This window comes from Salmo salar, chromosome ssa23 (genome assembly GCF_905237065.1).
Source record: "Salmo salar chromosome ssa23, Ssal_v3.1, whole genome shotgun sequence".
NCBI lineage: Eukaryota > Metazoa > Chordata > Actinopteri > Salmoniformes > Salmonidae > Salmo > Salmo salar.
In genome coordinates, this window is record NC_059464.1 from 22,627,711 (window position 1) to 22,649,216 (window position 21,506).

At 41.2% G+C, this 21,506-nt stretch overlaps 1 protein-coding gene across 12 annotated transcripts in view; it reads right to left on the bottom strand.

The window, feature by feature from the left end:
• The window catches only part of dab1a (DAB adaptor protein 1a), an 87,612-nt gene that overhangs the window by 46,491 nt on the left and 19,615 nt on the right, over positions 1 to 21,506 (bottom strand). For 11 of the 12 annotated variants that reach the window (XM_045706386.1, XM_045706383.1, XM_045706384.1 and 8 more), the window contains exons 1-2: positions 7,393 to 7,623; positions 2,222 to 2,509 (exon numbers count right to left, since the gene is read on the bottom strand). In XM_045706386.1, the coding sequence (XP_045562342.1) occupies positions 2,222 to 2,288 (67 nt within the window). In that variant the 5' untranslated portion in view covers positions 2,289 to 2,509; positions 7,393 to 7,623. Of the gene's footprint in view, positions 1 to 2,221; positions 2,510 to 7,392; positions 7,624 to 21,506 lie in introns of those variants that run through there. The other variant, XM_014169219.2, reaches the window with a different exon arrangement.

Here is a 21,506-nt window from a genome sequence, read left to right on the forward strand (position 1 = left end):
GGCTTCAAGTCCGGGCTCTGTCTGGGCCACTCAAGGACATTCAGAGACTTGTTCCAAAGCTACTTCTGTGTAGTCTTGGCTGTGTGCTTAGGGTCGTTGTCCTGTTGGTAGGTGAACCTTCGCCCCAGTCTGGGGTCCTGACCGCTCTGGAGCAGGTTTTGATCAAGGATCTCTCTGTATTTTGCTCTGTACATCTTTCCCTTGATCCTGACTAGTCTCCCAGTCCCTGCCGCTGAAAAACATCCTCACAGCATGATGCTGCCACCATGCTTCACCGTAGGGATGGTGCCAGGTTTCCTCCAGACGTGACGCTTGGCATTCAGACCGAAGAGTTCAATCTTGGTTTCATCAGACCAAAGAATCTTGTTTCTCATGGTCTGAAAGTACTTTAGGTGCCTTTTGGCAAACTCCAACCGGGCGGTCATGTGCCTTTTACTGAGGAGTGGCTTCCATCTGGCCACTCTACAATAAAGGCCTGATTCGTGGAGTGCTGCAGAGATGGTTGTCCTTCTGGAAGGTTCTCCCATCTCCATAGAGGAACTCTGGAGCTCTGTCAGAGTGACCATCGGGTTCTTGGTTACCTCCCTTACCAAGGCCCTTCTCCCCCGATTGCTCAGTTTGACTGGGCGGCCAGCTGTAGGAAGAGTCTTGGTGGTTTTTCCAAGTTCTTCCTAAACTTCTTCCATTTAAGAATGATAGAGGCCACTGTGTTCTTGGTAACTTCAATGCTGTTTTGGTACCCTTCCCCAGATCTGTGCCTCGACACAACCTGTCTTGGAGCTCTACAGACAATTCCTTCAACCTCATGGCTTGGTTTTTGCTCTGACATGCACTGTCAACTGTGGGACCTTATATAGACAGGTTTATGCCTTTCCAAATCATGTCCAATCAATTGAATTTACCACAGGTGGACTCCAATCAAGTTGTAGAAACATCTCAAGGATGATCAATGAAAACAGGATGCAGCTGAGCTCAATTTCGACTCTCATAGCAAAGGTTCTGAATACTTTTATGTAAATAAGGTATTTTGTTTTTTTTCTAAAAACTTGTTTTTGCTTTTCCATTATGGGGTATTGTGTGTAGATTGATGAGGGGAAATGTTTGAATAAGACTGTGGAAAATAAAAATGATACTAAAAATGTGGAAAAACTCAAGGGGTCTGAATACCTTCCGAATGTACTGTAAATCGATGTGAAATATCTTTTACTAACAAAACGTATTTTCAGCTGTTTGAAGCTGGTGGACCAAACTGAAAGTACAAGTCTCAAGTGAGAGTAGTTTCCACTAGATTCCACAGCCACAAAGTCTGTCCTGTGCTGTGAGGAAATGGGATGCAGAAGAGGAGGGAAAGTTGTTTATATTCAGCCTAAGTATTGTTGCAATTCACCTAGCTTCCACATGGTTGAGACATTTTATACGTAGCACCTTTAAGTGTGTATAATGGGTTTATGGGTAAGTCTTCTATATGGAGCAGCAGACTGGGTCTGAAACCTCAAAATAGATGGAGCTTTCAAAGCAGAGCATGCCTATGGGAGAACACACACAAGCATGCACACGCACACACACAAGGACAATAGGGAAACCCAACAGGTTTCCACATCCTCCTAGGGAGAGTACTGATCCACTAACAGACTTTCTACAGGGTCCACAGCAGACTGATTTGCTCTGGGTGGAATACAGTTGGAACAAATATAATTGCATTTGTATTTCATCACCCTCACGTGTGTGTGTGTGTGTGTGTGTGTGTGTGTGTGTGTGTGTGTGTGTGTGTGTGTGTGTGTGTGTGTGTGTGTGTGTGTGTGTGTGTGTGTGTGTGTGTGTGTGTGTGTGTGTGTGTGTGTGTGTGCGTGCGTGCGTGTGTGTGTGCGCGTGTGAAGACAACAATATGTGTTCACATCCATAAAGTTTTAAGCCATTGTGTCAGTAACAGAGTGCCCGCTGTTTAGTAAATCATTGTATGACTGTTGGGCAGGGTCTGGGGGTTAGGGCACCTGGGTACAGACCTCTCCAGGTGTTCAGGCCAGAGAGATGGACACACATACTGGCATCACCTATGCCCCCGGCACTTGTACCGACACACCTGTTAGCTACAGCTTAACACCTGCCTTTGTTTAGCTTCAGGTGCAATCTAATGACAGCACTGTAACACTTCACAAGTCAGTATGAAGGCATTATAAAGGCATTATAGAAGCATTACGAAACCTTTATGAAACAGTATTACCTTTCCTCCTGGAGTCTCTCCTGACACTGGGCCTGACAGCTGGCTGTAGCTCCGCCTCTGTTGACATCCTCAGGTTCCGCCCCGCCGGCCCACAGGCTGGTTTGATCCGGTTCTGCTCCGGTCTGTTTCCGAGGGTCCACTTCACAACGTCAGCGCCGTGTGTCTGTGTGTTTGTGGGGGCGCCGTGTGTGTGTGTGGGGGCGCCGTGTGTGTGTGTGGGCACACAGGCTCATGGGAGAGGGAAGGGCTCTAGCCCTGACACGACATCCCACACACACTTACAGAGAGCTGGGGACACAGAGAGAGAGAGAAGGGGGATGAGAGGGCGAGAGGGAAAGGAAGGGAGAGAGAGATGGTTGGTACATTTATTCAACTTTTTTCCACACATTGATACTATCCTGTCCCAAGGAGACTTTGGAGGAGACAGGGAGATTAGGCATCCCTTCTTCCTCCCTCCCCTCTCCTTCCTTCCTCTTCACCTCTACAGTCCTCTATCCAACTAATGCCCCACATGCCCCGTGTGCCCATCTGTCTCCTGTGAGTTGAGAGTTGCCCATAATGGCAAAGCCCCATTGTCTACGTGATGCTCGTCCCTCAATCGATCTGTCTTGAAGGACGTGTGACTCATCAAAAAAAATATAGAGATTCTGCTCATCCACCTGACACTAGTTCCTAATTCTGAAAATGACTCGGCTCTTGGTGGCTATGACGCACTGGCTACTACGGTAAACCATGCTCAAGCTAGCAGCCTAGTGCAAGCTCGTTTGAATGGCCACACGTTAGCTAGTTTGACATTTTGTTGATGAAGTTATAAAGACACCAACGTTATGGGACTGTTCTCAGAAATCAGCATGGATCTGACGGCTGGCACTCTGCCTCGCGACTTTGTAACATTTGGCCAACGCGATAACGATAACGTCGCAGAGAGCAGTCAACTGTGCTGTAGAACTCGTCGCACTAATCATGGCAGAAGAGATATCATGAAAACTAATTTGTGCATTAGCTGGAACTTCACTGCATTAGCTAGCTAGCTAGAGGGGGTATTCAGCACTGTGTGTGTGAACTGGCGTCTTTAGCCACAAAACACCTTAGCTAGACGTAGAATTAGGTTTTGAAGACTTGCTAATAAAACATGTTCAATATCAGCTACACGTTTGGAGTTTTTGATCAGATTAACTCTGACTCTTTTGAGGATGGAAGGGGGTTCAGTGGACGATGTGACCTTGGTAACCCTCTGCATTCTAACCAACAGATCTCACACACACAAACACACTCACACTGACAATACTCTTTATCAGAGTAAAACACGCTGGAGTTGTACTGTACTGAATGAGTCACTCCAAGTTCTGCTATTATGGCCACTCTGCTGCAAAATGGAGGGAGAGAGAAGAGGGAGAGAGAGGGGGAGTGGAGAAAGGACACTAATGCAACCTCAGCTCCAAACCAGCCCCCCCCTGTTTTCAATCTGGCTTTTCTGTCTACTAACTCTCTCTTTCAAGGCGTGAAAGTCGCCTCAGCTAGATATCCTTTATTTCTAGTGGATTATTCTTCATTTCTACCAGACTGTTTAGCTGTTTATCTGTCTTATAATGTTGCCATATGTTTGTAAGTGTTGCACCACCCCTCTGTAAGTGCTGCACCACCCCCATGTGTGTATGAGTGTGTGTGTGTGCGAGTCATGCCTGCGTGCTTGCGTACGTGCGCACGTGCATATGTGCTTGGCATCTGGTGGATTTCTCTGGGGAAAGTCAGAGATATTTCTAATCTAGGCTGAGATACCCTGAGGGAGAAAGACAGATTTCAGAGAGAGGAGGAAGACATTCAGCATGTTGTCCTATAACAGTGGCTCAACATTAACATATAACACAATTAAGAAACATAACAACAACAACCTCGAATACTGCAATGTTTCCCAACGACCCTGGGATGTTGTAGGCCAATCCCTTAGATGGTTGGCTAATTTGGACAGTTCTGTTTTAAATGTAAACCATGGCGTAGAAAGATCCATACAGGTCCCTGGTATAGAAAGGTTGAGAAACACCGTTGTGTTTGACTGTAGAAATCAGCTGTCCTATCCTGGTCTGAGCTGAGAGATGGACATGAACATGGCTTAGTGCCTCTGAAGAACGAGAAGAGAGGAGGACAGGAGGAGGAAACAAGCGGCAAATTGGATACCCGTAAGTGGGCCACAGCCAACAGTTGTGTGTGTGTGTGTGTGTGTCTGCCTATGTGTGTGTGTATATGTGTGTCCATAAACCGGGCGCTGCCAAGAGGAGCTTAATGCCCAGAAATCATCTGCTTCTACACAGACACACTGGCAGAGAGGGAGGGAGGACAGCAAGGCCAATCCCTGCACTGTCACTTCTCTTTTTGGTAAATGTCTATCTCCCTCCCTCTCTCTCTCTACCTCCATCTATCTCTGCTCTGTCTCTCTCTATCGCCCTCCCTCTCTCTCTACTTCCCTCTCTCTCTCATTGTGTTCTGTCCATCACGCTTAGGGTGAGATTAGCAGCTACACTCATTCAGCCACTCAGCTCTCTCTGAATAATAAACTACCTATCTCTCATTCTTCTCCTCTCCCCCCCCCCACCCTCTCTCTCTCTCTGTACTCTGACACGGCTACAGAGTCTAAGTAAGAAAGTAACCCAACAGGGTTTACAGCAGGTGACGTTACACACCTAGGTGTACAAGTATACAGGTAGAGGTTCAACTAACCCTGACATTACTTATAGGTCATACTGTCTGTCTGTAGTTACACTGAACAAAAATATAAAACGCAACATGCAACAATTTTAAATATTTTACTGAGCTACAGTTCATATAAGATTTTCAGTCAATTTAAACAAATGTATTAGGCTCTAATCTATGGATTTAACATTACTGGGAATACAGATATGCATCTGTTGGTCACAGATACCTTAAAAAAAAGGTAGGGGTGTGGAACAGAAAACCAGTCAGTATCTGGTGTGATCATTTGCCTCATGCAGCGCGACACATCTCCTTCGCAATAGAGTTGATCAGGCTGTTGATTGTAGCCTGTGGAATGTTATCCCACTCCTCTTCAATGGCTGTACGAAGTTGCTGAATATTGGTGGGAACTGGAACACGCTTACATACACGTCAATCCAGAGCATCCCAAACATGCTTAATGGGTGACTGGTGAGTATGCAGGCCATGAATGAACTGGGAGATTTTCAGCTTTCAGGAATTGTGTACATATCCTTGCGAGATGGGGCTCACCGCCACCATGGGGTACTCCACCGCCACCATGGGGCACTCTGTTCTATAAAACGACGATGGTGGTGGCTTATGGTAGAAAAATGAACATTACATTCTCTGGCAGCTGCTCTGGTGGACATTCCTGCATTCAGCATGCCAATTGCACACTTCCTCAAAACTTAAGACATCTGTGGCATTGTGTTGTGTGACAAAACTGCACATTTTAGAGTGGCCTTTTATTGTCCCCCAGCACAAGGTGTACCTGTGTAATGATCATGCTGTTTAATCAGCTTCTTGATATGCAACAAAGCGTTCTTAGTGTCCAACAAGCTTTCTCTACCCTTAACACCTCCAAAACAAAGGTCATGTGGTTTGGTAAGAAGAATTCCCCTCTCCCTACAGGTATGATTACTACCTCTGAGGGTTTAGAGCTTGAGGTAGTCACGTCATACAAGTACTTGGGAGTATGGCTAGACGGTGCACTGTCCTTCTCTCAGCACATATCAAAGCTGCAGGCTAAAGTTAAATCTAGACGTGGCTTCCTCTATCGTAATCGCTCCTCTTTCACCCCAGCTGCCAAACTAACCCTGATTCAGATGACCATCCTACCCATGCTAGATTATTGAGACATAATTTATAGATCGGCAGGTCAGGGTGTTCTCGAGCGGCTTGATGGTCAAATCAAATCAAATTTTATTGGTCACATATACATGGTTAGCATATGTTAAAGCGAGTGTAGCGAAATGCTTGTGCTTCTAGTTCTGACCGAGCAGTAATATCTAACAAGTAATCTAACAATTTCACAACAACTACCTTTTACACACAAGTGTAAAGGAATGAAATAAGAATATGTACATATACATATATAGATGAGCGATGGCCGAACGGCATAGGCAAGATGCAGTAGATGGTATAGAGTACAGTATATACATATGAGATGAGCAATGTAGGGTATGTAAACATTATATAAAGTGCCATTGTTTAAAGTGACTAGTGATACATTTATTACATCCAATTTTAAATTATTAAAGTGGCTAGAGATTTGAGTCAGTATGTTGGCAGCAGCCACTCAATGTTAGTGATGGCTGTTTAACAGTCTGATAGCCTTGAGATAGAAGCTGTTTTTCAGTCTCTCAGTCCCAGCTTTGATGCACCTGTACTGACCTCGCCTTCTGGATGTTAGCGGGGTGAACAGGCAGTGGCTCGGGTGGTTGTTGTCCCATTCGGGTAGTCTTTACCATTCGAGTGGTCTTTACCATTCGGGTGGTCTTTACCATTCGGGTGGTCTTTACCGTGGTCTTTACCATTCGGCCATCAGATTTGCCACCAATGCTCCTTATCGGACACATCACTGCACTCTATACTCCTCTGTAAACTGGTAATCTCTGTATACCCGACACAAGACCCACTGGTTGATGCTTATTTATAAAACCCTCTTAGGCCTCACTCCCGTCTATCTGAGATACCTACTGCAGCCCTCATCCTCCACATACAACACCTGTTCTGCCAGTCACATTCTGTTAAAGGTCCCCAAAGCACACACATTGCTGGGTTGCTCCTCTTTTCAGTTCACTGCAGCTATCGACTGGAACGAGCTGCAACAAACACTGAAACTGGACAGTTTTATCTCCATCTCTTCATTCAAAGACTCAGTCATGGACACTCTTACTGCTTTGCGTGATGTATTGTTGTCTCTACCTTCTTGCCCTTTATACTGTTGTCTGTGCCCAATAATGTTTGTACCATGTTTTGTGCTGCTGCCATGTTGTGTTGCTACCATGCTGTTGTCGTCATGTTGTGTCGCTACCATGCTGTGTTGTCATGTGTTTCTGCCATGTTGTGTTGTTGTCTTAGGTCTCTCTTTATGTAGTGTTGTCTCTCTTGTCATGATGTGTATTTTGTCCTTTTAATCCCAACAATCTCACAGCGACATGTTTAGTTATTGTACCTACCAGCTGTAACACCTGTCCTGAGAACACCAGAAACCAGACGACTGTAGAATACTGTTAAATACTTCTGAATACTGCAGAACACCACACGACTGCTACACTGCTGTACCGAGCACAGAGATGAAAAGACAAGGAGAGAAAGAGAGGAGAGAAGGAATGCTGAGACAGGAGGTTAAAGGTCGTTCGAGGAGAGAGGGAGCAAAGTGCGAGAGACTGGAGAGAAAAGGAAGGAAGGGCGATAGATCAGGCAAGATAAGAAAGAAAGATAGATGAAAGATTGGATGATCAGAGAGAGACAGAAAGAGAGGTAAAGTTCAGGACTGGGCGGGTTAATGAAAGCACAGAGAAAAGCAGACACCACACTGCCCAGGGAGAAAGGAGGAGAGTCTTCAGACTGTTAGCCCGCTGAACTAAAGCCTGAGTGTCAGCTGTAATAAATGATGTGGGACTGCAGACGTGGTAGCAGCAACGCTGCAAACGGCACATTCATGTAGTGTCAGTGTCAACAAACTAACTATAGTACCATCACTATTCTGAAGACATAAAGAGACTGCCTCATATCTCAATCACCCAAACTAACTATAGCACCATCACTATTCTGAAGACATAAAGAGACTGCCTCATATCTCATTCACCCAAACTAACTATAGTACCATCACTATTCTGAAGACATAAAGAGACTGCCTCATATCTCATTCACCCAAACTAACTATAGCACCATCACTATTCTGAAGACATAAAGAGACTGCCTCATATCTCAATCACCCAAACTAACTATAGCACCATCACTATTCTGAAGACATAAAGAGACTGCCTCATATCTCAATCACCCAAACTAACTATAGTACCATCACTATTCTGAAGACATAAAGAGACTGCCTCATATCTCAATCACCCAAACTAACTATAGCACCATCACTATTCTGAAGACATAAAGAGACTGCCTCATATCTCAATCACCCAAACTAACTATAGCACCATCACTATTCTGAAGACATAAAGAGCCTGCCTCATATCTCAATCACCCAAACTAACTATAGTACCATCACTATTCTGAAGACATAAAGAGACTGCCTCATATCTCAATCACCCAAACTAACTATAGCACCATCACTATTCTGAAGACATAAAGAGACTGCCTCATATCTCAATCACCCAAACTAACTATAGCACCATCACTATTCTGAAGACATAAAGAGACTGCCTCATATCTCAATCACCCAAACTAACTATAGCACCATCACTATTCTGAAGACATAAAGAGACTGCCTCATATCTCAATCACCCAAACTAACTATAGCACCATCACTATTCTGAAGACATAAAGAGACTGCCTCATATCTCAATCACCCAAACTAACTATAGCACCATCACTATTCTGAAGACATAAAGAGACTGCCTCATATCTCAATCACCCAAACTAACTATAGTACCATCACTATTCTGAAGACATAAAGAGACTGCCTCATATCTCAATCACCCAAACTAACTATAGCACCATCACTATTCTGAAGACATAAAGAGCCTGCCTCATATCTCATTCACCCAAACTAACTATAGCACCATCACTATTCTGAAGACATAAAGAGACTGCCTCATATCTCATTCACCCAAAAGACGCACATACATAAACACACACACACCTCACTTCTCGTTCACCCAGTCTATTTCTAGATATGGGGCTGTAGATATCAAAGCTGTGTATTCTCCACAGGGAATACACAGAAACAGAGATAAAACAGGCAGTGTTTTATAAGTGTGTTTCTCCCACGTGCCTTGTTAATCTGTTACAATGTAAATTGGACCAGTTCACCCATGTCTGTTCCTTTTCCTTCATCACACAGCCAGAAAACAGAAGCCTCTCTGTCAGACGTGTGGCTGACAGAAGCCAGCAGGCCAGCCTAAACAGGTGAGTGATGTGTCGCATCTCTGGACGGAACACAGGAACCCTCCTCAGTCTAAATAGAGTGGGAACCAGTGGAGCAGAATACTGGGGATAAAGGAGTGATGCACTTCTACATTATTCACTCTAGTTGATCACTGCTGTCCTGTCACACACGCTCACACACTACTGTCACGTAGATGGAGAGGACAGGAGAGGGGAGGGGAGGGGAGAGCTGCTGTATCATGGTGAGGTAGGTCATAAACAGCAGTGTGTCTCAATAACACTATCTAATCTAATGTCCAAAGCAGCCAGTGGCCAGCACAGAGAGAATTGACTCTGAGACAGAGTCAGTCTGTCATCACCCTACTTTTTCTCCTCACTGGGGTTTCAAAATTCAGGTAACTTTCCCCAAATCCCCAGGTTTTCCAGTAATCCTGGTTGGAGGATTCTGGATTTCCTGTCTGTTCCAGGAATTTCTGGAAATCTTGGGAATGTTGGCAAAGATACTAGAATTTTGCAACCCTACTCCTCACCATCTCTCCCTCTCTCTCTCTCTCTCTCTCGCTCTCCCATTTTCATACTCATAGGTGCAGCACCTACACAGCACCTACACAGCACCTACACACAAGTGTAGAAGCGTTGCCACAGCTCCTCGAGGTTCAAGGTAACAAGTATTTCAGCTTGTCATAAAACAGCGAAGTGACTGACTCATCCCTGCTATCTTGTATGTGACGCACACGCACACTGAACAGGAGTGACAGACAGACAGACAGACAGACAGACAGACAGACAGACAGACAGACAGACAGACAGACAGACAGACAGACAGACAGACAGACAGACATGACATGACATGACATGACATGACATGACATGACATGACATGACATGACTCAGTATTGGTCGTTCGGGCTCAGGACATTTTTGCATATTTCAATTTCAAAGTCTTGTACAAACACACAAACAAACACACACATACATCACACACATTGTGTATGCAGCGTGAATGATTAGAACATTCCCATCCTGAATGGCTCTACACTCTCTCCTCTACGGTGTTTGAGCACCCTGTCCTCAGAGAGGACTGTCACGTGTGTGTGTGTGTGTGTGTGTGTGTGTGCGCGTGCATGCGTGAGGTAGGTAATGATGGCGTGCTAAGCCGAGTCCCACCTTGCCAGAGAAAAGCCCCTCTAAGCCATCCATCATGCTACCACTACTAATGATACTCACACATACCACAGATGGAGGGAGAGACGGAGAGGGGGAGAGAGACGGAGAGGGGGAGAGAGACGGAGAGGGGGAGAGAGACGGAGAGACGCAGCCAGCATGAAGAGGGGAATAAATGTGTTGTCACTGACAGAGGTGGAGGGAAGGAGTGTGTCTGTGTGATTGGAATGGGCAATCAGACCCCACACTATATAGTCACTAGTTACTTCCTCCAAAGAGGAAGGATCGTAGCTTGCTGATTCCTGGTATAAAAAGGTTGAGAAACACTGATCGGAAACCCTTCCTCCGCTCTCTCCTTCCTTCTCCCCTTTACTCCCCCTCTCCAAGTCTCCCACACAGAGGTGAAAGAGAGAAACTGTGGTGAGCTTTCTATCTCTCCCTTCCTCCGTCTCTCTCTCTCGCCTACCATCTGTACAGTAACAGGCGTGTTACCTGTAGCATTGCCTGCAGCAACACAGTCTCTAGGGACCAGCTCTCTATTCTCTCTACCTCTAATATCTCCTTCTCTCTCTCCTCTCTCTTCCTCAATCGCTTTCTCTCTGCTGGTGGGACTTGAGGAGCAGCGGTGTGATGAATTGGGATATTGGAGTCTGGCTGTGTGTGTGTGTGTGTGTGTGTGTGTGTGTGTGTGTGTGTTTGCCAGCCGTGCTGTAACATTCTCTGTGGTGGAGTTTTAGTAATTAGTCCCATCTGAGTGTCTCGTGTGTGTGTGTGTGTGTGTGTGTGTGTGTGTGTGTGTGTGTGTGTGTGTGTGTGTGTGTGTGTGTGTGTGTCTCGTGTGTGTGTGTGTGTTTGTCGTCTGCTCATCTCGTAAGTCTCGCAGGTGAGTAATTAAACGCGCCAAAACACCTGGATCTGATTACTCTCCCTCGTTCCTCCTCCTATCCGTCTTCACCGTCCTCATCACGCCCTCCTGCCATCTTAGTTAGAGCCACACCCACGAGATCTCTCTGGTCCAATCACAACACAGACACCGGATGGCTCCTCTACCACCGGTAATGTACTATAGGCAGGGTTGGATAAGTTACTTTCTAAATGTAATCCGTTACAGTTAATAGTTATCTGTCCAAAATTGTAATCAGTAACGTAACTTTTGGATTACCCAAACTCATTAACGTAATCGGATTACATTCAGTTACTTTTAGATTACTTTCCCTTTAAGAGGCATTAGAAGAAAACAAAAATGTATGTTACCAATTGAACAACATGTATTGCAAGATAAATCAATGTTAAAGTTTACATATCTGGCCATATATGGATGTTACATTTGACTTTATGGGTTGGTTATGTAGGCTTCTTCTAACCCATCACTTTCTACTATATATAATAATATGATTCAATTATATCTTTACATTAAAAAACAAAGACTATCAGAAATCCAGTCATTACAATAAATGTTATACCCCTTGATCTACAGGAATAGGACTTGGAAATAGGGAAGTGTAGATTATCCAAATTGTTTTACCTGAGCATGACCCCAAAACTAAGGACTTATTAGCCAGCCCTACTCTGTTGTTCATGAGTCTGTTGTCATGGAGGGCTGATTGGGCTCATTGATTTGAGTTGAAAAATAAATGCTGCGCTCATGTAATGGCATGCTTTGAGCACTAGTGAAAGTGCTATTTACATGTGAAAAATGAATGTCGTTTGCTGCATTTGCTATAGGCCTATTATTTACCTTATTGTTGGTGACACTGATATCTTGATAATATGCAGCTGTTTAAAGGGCAAATCCACAGTTGAAACAATAACAAAACGGTCGCCTCGCCTCTGTTTTGGTAAAAATATGAGGGAGGGGCCTGGAGAAAGGTAACCACTCTCAGATGAATAGATGATATGGATGCAAGGGCTGACCATCCATGATATCAAAATGATTGTTTTAACCATGTTATGAGGCTATACAGTGTTTGTTTACATTTACAATGTTTACAAACATTGGAATAAAACAAGCTTATATTTTGGGTTGTGTGACAGTTGAAATAAGCTCATGAGGGATTTTTAAGTTATATTCTTCAAGAATCTATATATATATATATATATATATATATATAATTCATAAGTCTAAAAATTGATGTAGCAACTACAGATTTCCCCTTTAAGTCTATCAAAAGTGTGCAAGTTTGAGCATGTGTCCATTGGGCCTATGGATTTTATTTTATCAGTATTAATTAGATTGAGCAATAAAAGCCCCACTTTTATTCCATGGGCTGGGGTCCGCACTGTGCAGCAGTTGCAAAAGCGCATTTTTCACTGGCTGTCCATTGGTTTCAAAAACAATGATTGACAGGCAGCTTAAACTTCTTGAATTTAACCATTATTGGGTTCAAATACACATTTAGATTTGTGAACAGCCATCCACAACAACCACAATCCGTAAGGCGCAAATAACTAAATGAGAGAGCAGCAGTGTGATTCACATCAATGCGCTATGTAGATATCAATAATATGTTATATCTGTATCGCCGTAGACTACATCACTGCTGTCATCCTTACTTCCAAGCGTTTATTACAGTTGGATAATTTTTGGACACCGACAGCAGTCGCACCATTGGAAGACGACTGTAGCCTAAAAAAGCCTATTCCTGCTCTTTTCCCGAGATCCATCAAACACATTCGCTGTGTAATCATATCGGTCTCTGACTTGTGGTCAGACTCGCTCAGATGGAACAAACTTAAATTTGCGCCTTTTTTCAATGCTAATTTGAATGTCATTATAAAAACAGAGAAATGTCAAATATTTATTTTCGCAAACAGCCTTTCTGATTTTAAAAACAATACTCGAAGAAATCATGTAGTTTTTCAAAGGTATCTGTAAACCGATTACAATATTTTAGCTGGTAACGTAACGGATTAGTTACCGGTTTTTGGTAATCCCTTACCTGTAACGGATTACATTTAATCCGTTACTCCCCAACCCTGACTATAGGTAATATTCAATCAATGAGACTCAGCACATTAAAGCCATGGCAGGGTGTTTGAGTCAAGGCTGTATGAGCGTGTGCCTGTGTGTGAGTGTGTATGCATGTATGAGTGGGTGCCTATGTGAATACGGGTGTGGGTAAATCAGTCAGGGTGAGCACTGAAAGGGTGATTTAAGACACAGTCAGAGTTTTGCAGGTCCATTGAGATGTTACAAGTTAATACTGACTCTAACCTTAACCTCCTCCTCCTCTCCTCCCCTTTTCTCTCTCCTCTATCCCTCCTCTCCTCATCTCTCCTTTCCTCTCCACTCCTCTCTTATCCGTTTGTCTATGTGTGTGTGTACTATGTGCATTCTAGAGGAAAGCCAGAAGTTGTAGCAGAAACAGTCTGAGCTGTCTTATACACTGCACCAGACACTACTGAGACTAGTGTTCCCTGTTCTGTAGGAGGACGAGGAGGAATGCTACAGACAGAGACCCCGCCAGAGGAAAGGAGACGAGGAGGAATGCTACAGACAGAGACCCCGGGCAGAGGAAAGGAGACGAGGAGGAATGCTACAGACAGAGCCCCCGGGCAGAGGAAAGGAGACGAGGAGGAATGCTACAGACAGAGACTCCGGGCAGAGGAAAGGAGACGAGGAGGAATGCTACAGACAGAGACCCCGGGCAGAGGAAAGGAGACGAGGAGGAATGCTACAGACAGAGACCCCGGGCAGAGGAAAGGAGACGAGGAGGAATGCTACAGACAGAGCCCCCGGGCAGAGGAAAGGAGACGAGGAGGAATGCTACAGACAAAGCCCCCGGCAGAGGAAAGGAGATGAGGAGGAATGCTACAGACAGAGACCCCGGGCAGAGGAAAGGAGACGAGGAGGAATGCTACAGACAGAGACCCCGGGCAGAGGAAAGGAGGCGAGGAGGAATGCTACAGACAGAGCCCCCGGGCAGAGGAAAGGAGACGAGGAGGAATGCTACAGACAGAGCCCCCGGGCAGAGGAAAGGATACGAGGAGGAATGCTACAGACAGAGACCCCGGGCAGAGGAAAGGAGACGAGGAGGAATGCTACAGACAGAGACCCCGGGCAGAGGAAAGGAGACGAGGAGGAATGCTACAGACAGAGACCCCGGGCAGAGGAAAGGAGACGAGGAGGAATGCTACAGACAGAGGCCCCGGGCAGAGGAAAGGAGACGAGGAGGAATGCTACAGACAGAGACCCCGGGCAGAGGAAATGAGACGAGGAGGAATGCTACAGACAGAGACCCCGGGCAGAGGAAAGGAGACGAGGAGGAATGCTACAGACAGAGACCCCGGGCAGAGGAAATGAGACGAGGAGGAATGCTACAGACAGAGACCCCGGGCAGAGGAAAGGAGACGAGGAGGAATGCTACAGACAGAGAGCCCAGGCAGAGGAAAGGAGACGAGGAGGAATGAATGTGAGAGGAGGGGTGGGGTGGAAGAAGGGCTTGCAGGGAGGGAGGGATGGAGGGAGGAGTGGAGGGACAGGCTAAAGAAAGGGAGATGAGAGACAAGAGTCAGAAGTCAGACTTATTAGAGAGCAGGGTAGGACTTTATATTAACTACACATTATAAATCATTAGAGAGCAGGGTAGTCCTTTATATTAATTCCACATAATAAATCATTAGAGAGCAGGGTAGCCCTTTATATTAACTCCACCTAATAAATCATTAGAGAGCAGGGTAGACTTTATATTAACTCCACATAATAAATCATTAGAGAGCAGGGTAGACATTATATTAACTCCACCTAATAAATCATTAGAGAGCAGGGTAGACCTTTATATTAACTCCACATAATAAATCATTAGAGAGCAGGGTAGACAATATATTAACCACATAATAAATCGTTAGAGAGCAGGGTAGACCTTTATATTAACTCCACATAATAAATCATTAGAGAGCAGGGTAGACTTTATATTAACTCCACATAATAAATCATTAGAGAGCAGGGTAGACTTTATATTAACTCCACATAATAAATCATTAGAGAGCAGGGTAGGACTTTATATTAACTACACATTATAAATCATTAGAGAGCAGGGTAGACCTTTATATTAACTCCACATAATAAATCATTAGAGAGCAGGGTAGACCGTTATATTAACTCCACATAATAAATCATTAGAGAGCAGGGTAGACCTTTATATTAACTCCACATAATAAATCATTAGAGAGCAGGGTAGACCTTTATATTAACTCCACCTAATAAATCATTAGATAGCAGGGTAGACCTTTATATTAACTCCACCTAATAAATCATTAGAGAGCAGGGTAGACTTTATATTAACCACATAATAAATCATTAGATAGCGGGTAGACCTTTATATTAACCACATAATAAATCATTAGAGAGCAGGGTAGACTTTATATTAACCACATAATAAATCATTAGATAGCAGGGTAGACCTTTATATTAACTCCACATAATAAATCATTAGAGAGCAGGGTAGACCTTTATATTAACTTCACCTAATAAATCATTAGAGAGCAGGGTAGACTTTATATTAACTCCACATAATAAATCATTAGAGAGCAGGGTAGACTTTATATTAACCACATAATAAAGCATTAGAGAGCAGGGTAGACCGTTATATTAACTCCACATTATAAATCATTAGAGAGCAGGGTAGGACTTTATATTAACTCCACATAATAAATCATTAGAGAGCAGGGTAGACAATATATTAACCACATAATAAATCGTTAGAGAGCAGGGTAGACCTTTATATTAACTCCACATAATAAATCATTAGAGAGCAGGGTAGACTTTATATTAACTCCACATAATAAATCATTAGAGAGCAGGGTAGACTTTATATTAACTCCACATAATAAATCATTAGAGAGCAGGGTAGGACTTTATATTAACTACACATTATAAATCATTAGAGAGCAGGGTAGACCTTTATATTAACTCCACATAATAAATCATTAGAGAGCAGGGTAGACCGTTATATTAACTCCACATAATAAATCATTAGAGAGCAGGGTAGACCTTTATATTAACTCCACATAATAAATCATTAGAGAGCAGGGTAGACCTTTATATTAACTCCACCTAATAAATCATTAGATAGCAGGGTAGACCTTTATATTAACTCCACCTAATAAATCATTAGAGAGCAGGGTAGACTTTATATTAACCACATAATAAATCATTAGATAGCAGGGTAGACCTTTATATTAACCACATAATAAATCATTAGATAGCAGGGTAGACCTTTATATTAACTCCACATAATAAATCATTAGAGAGCAGGGTAGACTTTATATTAACCACATAATAAATCATTAGATAGCAGGGTAGACCTTTATATTAACTCCACATAATAAATCATTAGAGAGCAGGGTAGACCTTTATATTAACTTCACCTAATAAATCATTAGAGAGCAGGGTAGACTTTATATTAACTCCACATAATAAATCATTAGAGAGCAGGGTAGACTTTATATTAACCACATAATAAAGCATTAGAGAGCAGGGTAGACAGTTATATTAACTCCACATTATAAATCATTAGAGAGCAGGGTAGGACTTTATATTAACTCCACATAATAAATCATTAGAGAGCAGGGTAGACCTTTATATTAACTCCACATAATAAATCATTAGATAGCAGGGTATACCTTTATATTAACTCCACCTAATAAATCATTAGATAGCAGGGTAGACCTTTATATTAACTCCACATAATAAATCCTTAGAGAGCAGGGTAGACATTTATATGAACTCCACATAATAAATCATTAGAGAGCAGGGTAGACATTTATATTAACTCCACATAATAAATCATTAGAGAGCAGGGTATACCATTATATTAACTCCACATAATAAATCATTAGAGAGCAGGGTAGACCTTTATATTAACTCCACATAATAAATCATTAGAGAGCAGGGTAGACCTTTATATTAACTCCACATAATAAATCATTAGAGAGCAGGGTAGACCTTTATATTAACTCCACATAATAAATCATTAGAGAGCAGGGTAGACCTTTATATTAACTCCACATAATAAATCATTAGAGAGCAGGGTAGACCTTTATATTAACTCCACATAATAAATCATTAGAGAGCAGGGTAGACCTTTATATTAACTCCACATAATAAATCATTAGAGAGCAGGGTAGACCTTTATATTAACTCCACATAATAAATCATTAGAGAGCAGGGTAGACCTTTATATTAACTCCACATAATAAATCATTAGAGAGCAGGGTAGACCTTTATATTAACTCCACATAATAAAGCATTAGAGAGCAGGGTAGACCTTTATATTAACTCCACCTAATAAATCATTAGAGAGCAGGGTAGAACTTTATATTAACCACATAATAAACCGTTAGAGAGCAGGGTAGACGTTTATATTAACTCCACCTAATAAATCATTAGATAGCAGGGTATACCTTTATATTAACTCCACCTAATAAATCATTAGATAGCAGGGTAGACCTTTATATTAACTCCACATAATAAATCATTAGATAGCAGGGTAGACCTTTATATTAACTCCACATAATAAATCATTAGAGAGCAGGGTAGACCTTTATATTAACTCCACCTAATAAATCATTAGAGAGCAGGGTAGACTTTATATTAACCACATAATAAATCATTAGATAGCAGGGTAGACATTTATATTAACTCCACCTAATAAATCATTAGATAGCAGGGTAGACCTTTATATTAACTCCACATAATAAATCATTAGAGAGCAGGGTAGACAATATATTAACCACATAATAAATCGTTAGAGAGCAGGGTAGACCTTTATATTAACTCCACATAATAAATCATTAGAGAGCAGGGTAGACTTTATATTAACTCCACATAATAAATCATTAGAGAGCAGGGTAGACTTTATATTAACTCCACATAATAAATCATTAGAGAGCAGGGTAGGACTTTATATTAACTACACATTATAAATCATTAGAGAGCAGGGTAGACCTTTATATTAACTCCACATAATAAATCATTAGAGAGCAGGGTAGACCATTATATTAACTCCACATAATAAATCATTAGAGAGCAGGGTAGACCTTTATATTAACTCCACATAATAAATCATTAGAGAGCAGGGTAGACCTTTATATTAACCACATAATAAATCATTAGATAGCAGGGTAGACCTTTATATTAACTCCACATAATAAATCATTAGAGAGCAGGGTAGACCTTTATATTAACTTCACCTAATAAATCATTAGAGAGCAGGGTAGACTTTATATTAACTCCACATAATAAATCATTAGAGAGCAGGGTAGACTTTATATTAACCACATAATAAAGCATTAGAGAGCAGGGTAGACCGTTATATTAACTCCACATTATAAATCATTAGAGAGCAGGGTAGGACTTTATATTAACTCCACATAATAAATCATTAGAGAGCAGGGTAGACCTTTATATTAACTCCACATAATAAATCATTAGATAGCAGGGTATACCTTTATATTAACTCCACCTAATAAATCATTAGATAGCAGGGTAGACCTTTATATTAACTCCACATAATAAATCCTTAGAGAGCAGGGTAGACATTTATATTAACTCCACATAATAAATCATTAGAGAGCAGGGTAGACATTTATATTAACTCCACATAATAAATCATTAGAGAGCAGGGTATACCATTATATTAACTCCACATAATAAATCATTAGAGAGCAGGGTAGACCTTTATATTAACTCCACATAATAAATCATTAGAGAGCAGGGTAGACCTTTATATTAACTCCACATAATAAATCATTAGAGAGCAGGGTAGACCTTTATATTAACTCCACATAATAAATCATTAGAGAGCAGGGTAGACCTTTATATTAACTCCACATAATAAATCATTAGAGAGCAGGGTAGACCTTTATATTAACTCCACATAATAAATCATTAGAGAGCAGGGTAGACCTTTATATTAACTCCACATAATAAATCATTAGAGAGCAGGGTAGACCTTTATATTAACCACATAATAAAGCATTAGAGAGCAGGGTAGACCTTTATATTAACTCCACATAATAAATCATTAGATAGCAGGGTAGACCTTTATATTAACTCCACCTAATAAATCATTAGAGAGCAGGGTAGAACTTAATATTAACCACATAATAAACCGTTAGAGAGCAGGGTAGACGTTTATATTAACTCCACCTAATAAATCATTAGATAGCAGGGTATACCTTTATATTAACTCCACATAATAAATCATTAGATAGCAGGGTAGACCTTTATATTAACTCCACATAATAAATCATTAGATAGCAGGGTAGACCTTTATATTAACTCCACATAATAAATCATTAGAGAGCAGGGTAGACCTTTATATTAACTCCACCTAATAAATCATTAGAGAGCAGGGTAGACTTTATATTAACCACATAATAAATCATTAGATAGCAGGGTAGACATTTATATTAACTCCACCTAATAAATCATTAGATAGCAGGGTAGACCTTTATATTAACTCCACATAATAAATCATTAGAGAGCAGGGTAGACAATATATTAACCACATAATAAATCGTTAGAGAGCAGGGTAGACCTTTATATTAACTCCACATAATAAATCATTAGAGAGCAGGGTAGACTTTATATTAACTCCACATAATAAATCATTAGAGAGCAGGGTAGACTTTATATTAACTCCACATAATAAATCATTAGAGAGCAGGGTAGGACTTTATATTAACTACACATTATAAATCATTAGAGAGCAGGGTAGACCTTTATATTAACTCCACATAATAAATCATTAGAGAGCAGGGTAGACCGTTATATTAACTCCACATAATAAATCATTAGAGAGCAGGGTAGACCTTTATATTAACTCCACATAATAAATCATTAGAGAGCAGGGTAGACCTTTATATTAACCCACCTAATAAATCATTAGATAGCAGGGTAGACCTTTATATTAACTCCACCTAATAAATCATTAGAGAGCAGGGTAGACTTTATATTAACCACATAATAAATCATTAGATAGCAGGGTAGACCTTTATATTAACCACATAATAAATCATTAGATAGCAGGGTAGACCTTTATATTAACTCCACATAATAAATCATTAGAGAGCAGGGTAGACTTTATATTAACCACATAATAAATCATTAGATAGCAGGGTAGACCTTTATATTAACTCCACATAATAAATCATTAGAGAGCAGGGTAGACCTTTATATTAACTTCACCTAATAAATCATTAGAGAGCAGGGTAGACTTTATATTAACTCCACATAATAAATCATTAGAGAGCAGGGTAGACTTTATATTAACCACATAATAAAGCATTAGAGAGCAGGGTAGACCGTTATATTAACTCCACATTATAAATCATTAGAGAGCAGGGTAGGACTTTATATTAACTCCACATAATAAATCATTAGAGAGCAGGGTAGACCTTTATATTAACTCCACATAATAAATCATTAGATAGCAGGGTATACCTTTATATTAACTCCACCTAATAAATCATTAGATAGCAGGGTAGACCTTTATATTAACTCCACATAATAAATCCTTAGAGAGCAGGGTAGACATTTATATTAACTCCACATAATAAATCATTAGAGAGCAGGGTAGACATTTATATTAACTCCACATAATAAATCATTAGAGAGCAGGGTATACCATTATATTAACTCCACATAATAAATCATTAGAGAGCAGGGTAGACCTTTATATTAACTCCACATAATAAATCATTAGAGAGCAGGGTAGACCTTTATATTAACTCCACATAATAAATCATTAGAGAGCAGGGTAGACCTTTATATTAACTCCACATAATAAATCATTAGAGAGCAGGGTAGACCTTTATATTAACTCCACATAATAAATCATTAGAGAGCAGGGTAGACCTTTATATTAACTCCACATAATAAATCATTAGAGAGCAGGGTAGACCTTTATATTAACTCCACATAATAAATCATTAGAGAGCAGGGTAGACCTTTATATTAACTCCACATAATAAATCATTAGAGAGCAGGGTAGACCTTTATATTAACTCCACATAATAAATCATTAGAGAGCAGGGTAGACCTTTATATTAACTCCACCTA